This window comes from Priapulus caudatus, unplaced genomic scaffold (genome assembly GCF_000485595.1).
Source record: "Priapulus caudatus unplaced genomic scaffold, Priapulus_caudatus-5.0.1 Scaffold72, whole genome shotgun sequence".
NCBI classification, from domain to species: domain Eukaryota; kingdom Metazoa; phylum Priapulida; class Priapulimorpha; order Priapulimorphida; family Priapulidae; genus Priapulus; species Priapulus caudatus.
In genome coordinates, this window is record NW_014577133.1 from 432543 (window position 1) to 443060 (window position 10518).

At 51.0% G+C, this 10518-nt stretch overlaps 1 protein-coding gene across 1 annotated transcript in view; it reads left to right on the forward strand.

Annotated features, from left to right (window-relative positions):
• Nucleotides 1–10518, forward strand: part of LOC106821417 (roundabout homolog 2-like) — a 71888-nt gene that overhangs the window by 43729 nt on the left and 17641 nt on the right. Inside the window, exons 7-12 of the mRNA XM_014826205.1 lie at nt 1461–1500; nt 1932–2125; nt 2506–2672; nt 3707–3885; nt 5169–5328; nt 6524–6721. Of these exons, the coding sequence (XP_014681691.1) occupies nt 1461–1500; nt 1932–2125; nt 2506–2672; nt 3707–3885; nt 5169–5328; nt 6524–6721 (938 nt within the window). The remainder of the gene's footprint in view (nt 1–1460; nt 1501–1931; nt 2126–2505; nt 2673–3706; nt 3886–5168; nt 5329–6523; nt 6722–10518) is intronic.

Genomic DNA, 10518 nt, shown 5'->3' on the forward strand with positions numbered 1-10518 from the left:
CCGTTTCCTACGCGGGGCTGTAAATAATGACGGCGAGATAAGACGGCGCCGAGCGCGCATCATTACGCACTCGCCCAACATTGTCTCGCAATACCCGCACACTGAGTAGCCACACAGTCGCCAGATAGCACATCTTCCGCACGCACATAATAATACCGATAATATAATATATATAACGATTGATTCGTAATACGTTTGCGTGGGCGAACCATTTCGCGCAGAGATAGCGGCCGCTATACAACGCGAGATATAAGACTTCACACACACATATATAGGAGAGAAAGAGAGAAGGGGGAGCGAAAAGAGAAAAATGAACGAGAGCGGGTATATCAGTACCGGCAAGACAGCTCATGTTTGTGTAACACTGGCAAGAATCGACGCCGCCGGCACGAACAGGGGGAGGGGCAAGGCAGGCAGGCATGATCAGTATCAAACAGAGTTGTTCTTAAGTTGTATAAAATCCACGAGAGACATTTTCTGCGTCCACCACTGCCAAGCATAGACTGATTCGCTTCCGCCCTTCGCCCGTGTCGCTGTATCGTGGCTGGAGAAACCGCCTGCGTTCATCGATGGCAGCGGCGGCCTCACCCCTGATCCTCCCCTCCTGCAGCGCTATTACCGACACGCCGCGGCGCACGCACAAGGAGGGAGACAGCTGCATGCGGCAATAACGAATCATACGTTTCCAGCTATTGCCGAGTTTATGGCGAACATCGTCGCGCATTTCATTTGCATGTGTGTTGCAAGCTCGTCATCGAAGCATAGTCGGTTAGTGCCCCTCAGTGATGGCACACAGCGCGCTATATATACATCACGTTTATTATGCTTGCCGCGTGGGCGTGGGTGGGGGCGGGGGGGGGGGTCTCCCTCTCGCGGCGTCGTAAACACAACACGCAATATTTACGATCCGTTTGATGCGCAATAGACAACAGCGTTAAATGATAGAATTGTCTGCGGAGAGTTTTTTTCCATTACCAGTTTGCACGTGTCTGCTTCGAGCTGTTACCAAAAGACAACCGAGCTGTATGTGGGCATGGTCCGTGTGATACATTTGGTGTGAAGCTAGCAACGAGAATCATTTAGCTGACTCATGCCACGAGCGGGGGGGAGAACGCCCATGGGCAAGGTATAGCGTACCCTATAATCGTGGGTCCTTTATTCGCTCGACGCCAAACGGCGCATCTCTTGTTAGTTCGGGTCAATTTCGACATCTCTGCGAGAGACTGACAGCTAGGCCAGCTGGTGTCACCGGCCAGTGCTTGTCATTACGAAATTGCGCATGTAGTTAACAGCGTATATGTATTAATTAACGTGACTCGTGTATAATACCTACGGCCGGAAAGGGTAGGACTACACATGAGCAGATGTGGTGATGTTTACAGTAACTTATACCTACACCATTTAATAACTGGGTCTGTGAGTAGTTATTCAGTATTACGGGTATTGTTCATTTATTTAAGTTTAAGCCGCAATATGTACGGAGGTGATCCATCTCTACAAGTAGTTTCATAACTAGTCAGCCGCGACGGTATATACGTTACTCCGGAATGGCTCAGAGGTAGTTTAGGTAATCGGAACTAGGTGCGTAGATGTTATTCAATAGTAACTACTCGCAGTGGAACGTAATATATTACTCATAATGGGGAGAAAAGGTACGTAGAAGCGAGTAATGAGTGATTACGTAGTAGTATACCTAGCACTCGAAGCGTATGTACACTGTGTGTGTGTGTGGTATTACTCGATTATATTCAAGGCCCATCGTAGGTATAACGTAGTATAGTGATATTTTATTACCCGATGATGCTAACTCATTGTAAGGGTCGTGTGTGGAGGAGGTAGTAGGTATAACGGTATTAGTAGTAATACTATTACCCGATGTAGCTTAACATTGGTCAGACTCACCGCGCTGTGGCCTCGCCTGGTGTTGGCAGTGCTCGCGTGACGACTTCCGGGAGAGCCCGCGCGACGTGAAGGTCGCGGCGGGAGAGACGGCGAGTGATGGAGTGGCGAAGGCCGCGCGGATACGCCGAGCCCCGAGTGGTGGTGGAAAGAAAGATGGCGCGAGATACGCGCGCCGCCGGACGCGGTCAAGATGCTATAGCCGGCAACGAAACCTGCTGCTCAAGTGAGTGCCGCAAGCGGTGACGGTGCCGGTGCAGCGAAATAGATGATGATCCCTTCGTCGCTACGGCTCGCAGCTCGACTTGGTGACGTGACGGTGTGCTTGACGGTACCATGATCGTTGACTGCACTGGTCTTAGCGCTGCACGGGCTTACGCGCGCGCACTCACGCGATCGCAGGTGTATTCGCGCGGATAGGTGGCTTCCCAGTAGTCAACTAGAGACTCAAGCTGGTGAATCGGTGACATGCAGAATTGACGCTGCGGATGGCGTGATACATACGTTGTTGTCGAAATTGCAGTCCCTGGCAGAGATGCGCAACGTCTGACACGTGATGGCCGGAGCAAGTGAGAGAAGAAGTGAGATTGGTCTTCTTTCTGTTAGAGCATCACTGGGCGCCCATGAAACAGTCGGCACGCAGCCTGCAGTTATTAACGATGAAGAGGTCAGCGGGTGCAGGGGAAGCCTTGGAATATGTGCCGCGAGCGCGCTACCTCACGCCTCTGGCTACCAAGGCATCCCCACGTCCCCTCGTCCTCTTCCCGAAGCCGGTAAGCATTTCGTTGAGAACCCTAGATATTAGACGAGCAACGCTATCGAAAATACCATTTGCTCGCTCATCACACTCAACAACCTCCGCCTCGATTGCCCAACCCTAATTTATTTTTAGCGGGAACATAGGCGCACGCGAGACTGAGAGCGCCAGGGGGGGGGCCTGTCACTAGCCTGTCCACGAGCCGTTACTGCACCGTGCGTGCGAAGAGCTTCTCATTTCGCTCTCTAGACCGTTTCGCGTCGCCCGAGTCCAGCGCTGCGTTCATACTATGCGTTTGTCATTCAGCCACTCGCCGCTCACAAGTTGCGTCTCTGTTCATCGCACCGCTGCGGTTTTTGTTATCGTCGACGCCGCATGCCACGACCATATATCATCCGGTAGTGCTACGAGTGCTCATTACCTGCTGCGCCTTTACTATGGATCTCCTTCTCCCGCCATTCCTCCTTACGTCTCTCTCTCGTCGCTTCTCCTCTCTCAACGTCTCTCTCTCGCCACGCTCGCCCGTATGCCTCTCCCGCTCTGCAGTCTCTTCTCTCTCTCCCCCCGTCTCTCACCAGCGCACGCCTGTCCCCCTGTCGCCCCCAGTCCCTCACAGCCACCATCGCCCCCATCCTCTTCTTCTACTCAGCCTCTCACGCCTGTCTCTCCTGCGCCCCCTCCAGTCTCTCCTCTGTCTACATCGTCCACCATCTACCCATCTCTCAAGAGCCTCGCCTGTTCTTCCCCTTGTCGCTCCCCTCATGTCCCTCAGCAGGTCCGTCACCACCATGACTCGCTCACAGCTCTCCACGCCTGTCTGGCCCTGCGCTCCCCCAGTCCTTCCCAGCCAGCGCACTATAGTATTGCTAGTGGGGTGGATGGAGATAGTATTGCTAGTGGGGTGGATGGAGATAGTATTGCTAGTGGGGTGGATGGAGATAGTATTGCTAGTGGGGTGGATGGAGATAGTATTGCTATTGGGGTGGATGGAGATAGTATTGCTATTGCATTGGTTCCGTGCAGTATTACTAGTCCGGTGGTGTGGAATAGTATTGCTAGTAAGGTGGTGCGGGACTTTCTTACACGTGTTTTCTCTCCGCACAGCTCGGCCCTCCTTCCTCGTGCAACCGAAGGACCAGCGAGTCGGCCTCGGCCGCATGGCAATATTCGAGTGCGTCACGACCGGAAATCCGCCACCAGCTGTATTCTGGAGCAAGGAGGGCAGCCAGGTACTTACACACCAACCGAAGTCCTTCACTACGATTTCCATCGTTATATTTTGTGGTTTTAACTTTCGCTGTTCTCATTGGTCGTCGTCTTGCACTGATGGAAGAAATTGGATGGTGTTATTAGCGGTAATATGCGTGTGTGATCATTACCCCCTTCCTGATGTCTGTGCTAGCATATCTGCTATGAATTTGCTTGTTGGCGATCATTTAACAGAAGCTAGGCAGCAGAAAACTCATTCCATTTCCACATACAAATTAAAAAACCGGTCATATTTGCATAGCATTTAATTTTGCATAATCATTAGCGACGCAGCACGACTAATTGGTGTATTGATCAGGATTTTAAATTTTGCTGTTGCCGAACAGCGACGACTTTACCGATCTTATTTTTATCGTGTTGCCAGCCTCCGAGCTTTTCTCTCGCTACTTCTTTCTTGGATAGTTTAACGCACTCTGCCATGCAAACATTCGTGACATGATTACATTAGTTTGGCGCATTAGTCAGCCGATCAATCAGCTCGCACAATGCTACGAAATGTCGTACTCTCGGGTGCGCTTAAGAAAGTATACTTAATGCACTTCTCGGACGTGCTCGAATTTCTCGTGAGAAGTGTCGCGCAATCGTACGAGAACGACGTCTTTAGGGAATACGCCCTAATGCATACATCCAATATCTGGCGCTCTTTGCGATCGAGATTTGTCGAGTGTAGCACAACTGACTGCGTCTGAATGCGTCTTCGTTCGTGCACAACGCCACACCTTGTCGGACGCGAATCCGTCGTGTATGTTTTGCGGAGTATCAATGACTCATGTGAGCAGGCTTTGCTGAGTTGTTATATATAGATACTCAGCATACGCTGCATGCAAGCTCACTGCTGAGTGAGTTGAGTTGCAGTAAGTTGCGAGGCCTCATCACTGACACAAGAGTTCAGTCTAGTTGCAATGCCTCGTCACCGAGACACGAGTCCCCTGTAGTTGCGAGACCTCGTCACTGAGACACGAGTCCAGTGTAGTTGCACGGCTTCGTCACCGAGACACGAGTCCCCTGTAGTTGCGAGACCTCGTAACTGAGACACGAGTCCAGTGAAGTTGCAAGGCTTCGTCACCGAGACACGAGTCTCATCCAGATGTGTAGCCTCGTCAGTACGATGCGCGAGTCGCGAGACCTTCGACGAGGTCTTCGTTGACGCGTCACGTTGTTCGAGCGTGGACTCTAGAAGGACATTAGAAGGACATTCGAAACGCGGAAGCTCACGTTGCTTCGTTCGTCTCCCGCTCCGCAGGTGCTGATGTTTCCCGGGCAGAAGCACGGCCGCTTCACGGTGACGGCCGAGGGCGAGCTGGGCATCGCCACGGTGATGGAGGAGGACGAGGGCTACTACGTCTGCTCGGCTCTCAGCGTCGCCGGCAGCTCGATCGCCAAGGCCTACCTCGAAGTGACTGGTGAGTACGACACGCGTGCACGCGTAATCGCGGACGTAGCATGATAGATATTCACCTATAACAAAAACCTCTCACCCTGCACACGCGTGCACGCGTAATCTTGGACGTAGCCATAGCGTGGTAAACACAGACAGGGGGTAAGCTCGTGTCATGGGGCGTCAGGAGGTTGCACTACACCTACAGCAAAGGGGGGGGGGGTAGGGTCATAGGTAGCAGGTGGGGGCAGTAGCCCCCTAGATCAATGTAGGTACCCAGGCATGGCATTAGGTTAGTCATGTCCCAAACCCAGCCATCGTAAAAAAGGCAGTCATGTCACACATGCAGCCATGGTACTTAGTCCATCCTGTCACGAACCCAGCCATGAATACTAAGTCAGTCATGTCACAAATCCATCCTTGGCACTAAGTCAGTTATGTCACAAACCTCGCCATGGCACTAAGTCCATCCTATCACAACCCCATCCATGGTACTAACTCAGTCCTGTCACAAACCCAGCCATGGTACTATATCAGTCATGTCACAAACCCAGCCATGATACTAACTCAGTCATGTTACAAACCAAGTCATTGTACTAAGTACGTCACTGAGTCAGTCATGATGCAAACCCAGGCTCGGTGACCTGGCATGCCCATAGTCGTTTCGCTCAGTGGTTCACGAGGGTTCACGAGGTTCATGAAGGCCTCCGGTACGCGCTTCGTTAATACAGCCGTGGCGAGGCTGCACTGACTGCAGGCAGCTAATGAGGAGATGCGTGAGGCATGTGAGAGAAAGCGAATGACAAGTTACGCATGCGAGCGGGCCGTGAGCGTAAATGCAATTGACATATTTCCGCGCACGGTTCAGCGCACGGTGAATTACTGCATGACCGGTGTTAGTACGATGTCACATTCGATGACGTTTTGTCGTCGCACTGCAAGCCTGACTAATTTTTGAGTAAACATTGTGAACTCATTTCCTGTAAGACTCTATGCAAAATCACATTTGGATTTTTTTTATCAACTTAGACCACTTATTGTTCGTGCGTGATTTTAAAATGGTTTTACTAATTTAACTAACGATTAATTTTAATGCGTGTTTAAATAATTATCCAATAATAACAAATGTTAATGATAAAGTGTTTAAAAAATTATAATTAACTTGACCGTTTAAAGATAGTTAAGTCGATCTAACCAGGGATCCCTCCCTCTCTCTGCAGCAATCTCGGACAACCCTCCGCCGATCATCAGGCAGGGTCCGGACAACCAGACGCTAGCGTTGAACAGCGTCGCCATGTTGCCGTGCCAGGCATCGGGCACACCGGCGCCCTCTATCCGCTGGTACCGCAACACTGTGCCACTGCTGAAGAACGACCCACGCATCACCCTGCTCAACTCCGGCACGCTGCAGATATCCGGTGAGTGGCGCCCTCTGTCTGAGCCGCGTGGCCACCCTGTCTGCGGTGATGTCTTCGGTAGAAGCGGAGAGCGGCAGCGGCGAGAGGTGCCACCTCGGATAATTTAAAAAAATCGCTCTTAATCCGCTTAAACGCGGGTGTTATCCTCGCGCCGATCGCCGCAGTTTGCTACACGTGTCAGAAAGCTAAAAACTCTTGCGAAATCTATCGCCGCTGGGCGTCCGTGGAAGGAATAATTTGCGCAAATTACCGCGGTTGGTTTTTCCTACACAGAGACAAAATCGGTCCGCTCGTCTCTCCGCGTTAACTTTTTTTCTCACTCCGTAACAGTCCTGGTTTTCTTTGCATCGAGCTGCGGTTTTGCGCGATAATGCGGTTTTGTCGCGAGGAGCTGGCTTCGCGGTTTGACGACCGCGGCCGAGGTCTAATTAAAACGCTCGCCGCGTCGCGCGTGAGAGCGGGCGCGTCGCGATTAACGAGTGAATGTCCTCGCGCGCGTGCGTGAGAGAGAGCATGGACGTGACTTGATTAAGGGATTCGTCTCGATGTGGCCATCTTTACGGTCGTCGATTGATACGGTCGTTGTGTAGCGAGTTTAATAAGAAGCGCGCGCGCGTTGTAAAGCCGTCGTAAATCCATCCGTCAATAAACTCCCTGCCTCGCTCTCTCTGTTGCTGCATTAATGATCCGTGCTCTCTCTCTCTCTCTCTCTCTCAGGGTGAGAAGTGCGGGGGGCGGGGGAAGAGGACGAGGGGACGTGGAGCGTGGCCGCGGGGGTGGGGACGTGCGTGCGCAGGTTTCATGGCGGCAGTGATTGTACAAAGAGCCACCCGTTTCTCGCGTGCGAGCGGGGCCTGGTGATTTGACGAAAGGTTTGGGAATAGCGCGCATATGTTATTAGTGTTTGTTATTAGTGAGGGGGAGGGGTGAGGAGAAGGAGGTGGGTGGGGTAATGAGGTGAGGAGGGGGAGGATCAGGGGTTGAGGGGCTGCATGATGAACGCAGGGGTTTCTCAGCAACGATGCAGGACACGGGAAGGGCGGAAATCTTTGCTTGCAGTGGAGCAGAAATCCGATATTAACAAGATCAAATTGATATCATTTCCCCCCCCCCGTCGTCGTCGTCATTGCTGCTTGTGTGTGTGAAGCTTATCTCGCGTTGTCGGCCGCTCTCTGCGCGAAATGGTCGCCACGCAAACGACGGAATCAATCGTTATTATGGAAATTGCCGCGAATTGCATCATCGGATGAGAAATGTGCGAAATGATGGCGCGGCGTTTATCTTCGCCGTCATTATTTACAGCCGCCCGTAGGAAACGGACTATAATATGCTCGTCCGCTCGTAATTTCAGTTCGCATTTTGAATTTTTTTCCCGCGGCCGAGCACGAAATTGCGAGAGCGTTTTTTTTCGCAAGTTTATCGCCGCTCCATTATGCAGCGCGATAGCGGCAGGAAGTAGATTCTGCCGGCGGAAAAATAGGAAGACGAGAAGACGGTTTTTCGAGGAGAGAACGACCGTAAATTACGACAAACGACGAGGCGATGCGCTTCGTCTCGCAATATCGATCGCCGATAAATAAGTAATTAAGTTCCGGACAGCCGAACCGCCGCGAAACTTTAATCTGCCGCCGCGCGCGCCGAAGGAGTTAACGCGGTTAACCCTCGCAGACGGGGATAAACATAAACTTACAGCATTTTTTCTTTTCTTTCGTCGTCTGTCCAGGGCGAAGATCATGGACGATAAGGGATTGAGGATCGAGAGGGTGACGACGGCCGATCAGGGCGTCTACATATGTGAAGCGAAGAACCCTGTCGGCTCCGTGGAGGCCTCGGCTAGACTCACCGTGCAGTGTAAGTTCCACCGCCGCTCGACATCTTGCTCGATTCGCGGTCGACGAATCGCAATTTTTGAGCCGACCTCGGCAGACTTGTGCCCACGGCGGTTTTTGGTGATGGCGATACTATTGCTAGTGGGGTGGATGGAGATAGTATTGCTAGTGGGGTGGATGGAGATAGTATTGCTAGTGGGGTGGATGGAGATAGTATTGCTAGTGGGGTGGCCGGTGGATGGAGATATGCATTGTTAGTGGTGGATGGATATAGCGTATTGGCTAGTGGGTGATGCGAGATAGTATTGCTAGGTGCGGGTGGGATGGATATAAGTACTTGCTGAGTGGGGTGGATGGAGATAGCATTGTTAGTCTGGGTGGATGAGATAGTATTCGCTAAGTGCGGGCTTGACGAGATAGATATGTTAGTGGGTGATGGAGAAGATGCCTAGTAGGGTGGATGAGATACTATTGTAGTGGGTGGATGGAGATAAAGTATTGGCATAGTGGGGGTGGATGGATGATAGTAATTCCTAGTTGGGGTGATGAGATAAGTATTGCTAGTGGGTCGGAGAAGATATGATGTTATGGGGTGGAATGGAGATAGTATTGTTAGTGGGTGGATGAGAAACTGATTGGCTAGTGGTGGATGGGAGATAAGTATGTTATAGTGGTAGGATGAGATCAGTATGCTAGTGGGGTGGATGGAGATACTATTTGGCTAGTGGTGGTGGACTGGAGATAGTATGCTATGGGGTGATGGAAGATATATTTGCTAGTGGGGGATGAGGATAGTATTGCTGAGTGGGGTGGAGGATGATACGTATTGTAGTGGGGGAGGATGATAGTATTGCTAGTGGGGTGGAATGAGATAGTATGCTAGTGGGGTGGATGGAGGATAATATTGCTAGTGCGGGGGAATGGATGATAGTGATTCGCTAGTGGGGTGATGGAGAAATAGTACTTGCAGTGGGGTGGATGAAGAGTAGTATTGGCTAGTGGGGTGGATCGAGATAGTCATGTTATGTGGGTTGGATGAGAATAGTATTGCTAGTGGGATGTGGATGGAGTAGTAACTGCTAGTGGGTGGATGAGATTAGTATTTGCTTAGTGGGTGGATGGATATATATTGCTAGTTAGGGTGGATGAGATAGTAATTGGCTAGTGAGGGGTGAATGAGACAAAGTATTGGCCAGTGGGTGATGGAGATAGTATCTGTTAGTGGGTGGATGGAGATAGTATTGCCATAGTGGGTGGAACGCTTCTGCAGCGGCGCTAAAAGTGAGTAGGCACAGAGGCCAGAAACACGAGCAGAGCGGCACGAGTGCGGGCTCAGAGTCGAAAGAGGGGGAGCGGAAAAAAACAAAAAAAAAAAGAAAAATAAAAAAATAAAACGAAAACAAAACAAAAAAAAAAAAAAAAAAAAAAAAAAAAATAGCAAGAGATGGCAATAAGTCGACGAGGCGGAACGCAGGCCACACCGGGTTCGTTATACGGGTTGTTGGAGATATATTCTAGTGGGTGATGGAGAACCAGTATTGCTAGTGGAGGTGGAGTGGAGAGTAGTATTGCTAGTGCGGTGAATGGAGATAGTATGCTCAGTGGTGGCCGTGAGATAGTGTTTCATTGGCCATGGTGGCCGTCAGTATTACTAGTCTGCGAGGTGTGAATAGTTATTGCTTAGTATGGGTGCGGGACTTTGATTACACCGTGTTTCTCTCCGCACAGCTCGCCCTCCTTCCTCGTGCAACCGAAGGACAGCGAGTCGGCCTGCCGATGGCAATATTCGAAGTGCGTCAACGACGCGAAAATCGCCACCAGTGTAATCTGGAGCAAGGAGGGCGCAGCCAGGTACTTACACACCAAACCGAAGCCTTCACTAAGCGATTTCCATTGTTTATTTGTGGCTTTAACTTTCGCTGTTCTCATTGTCGTCGTCTTGCACTGATGAAGAAATGGATGGTCGTT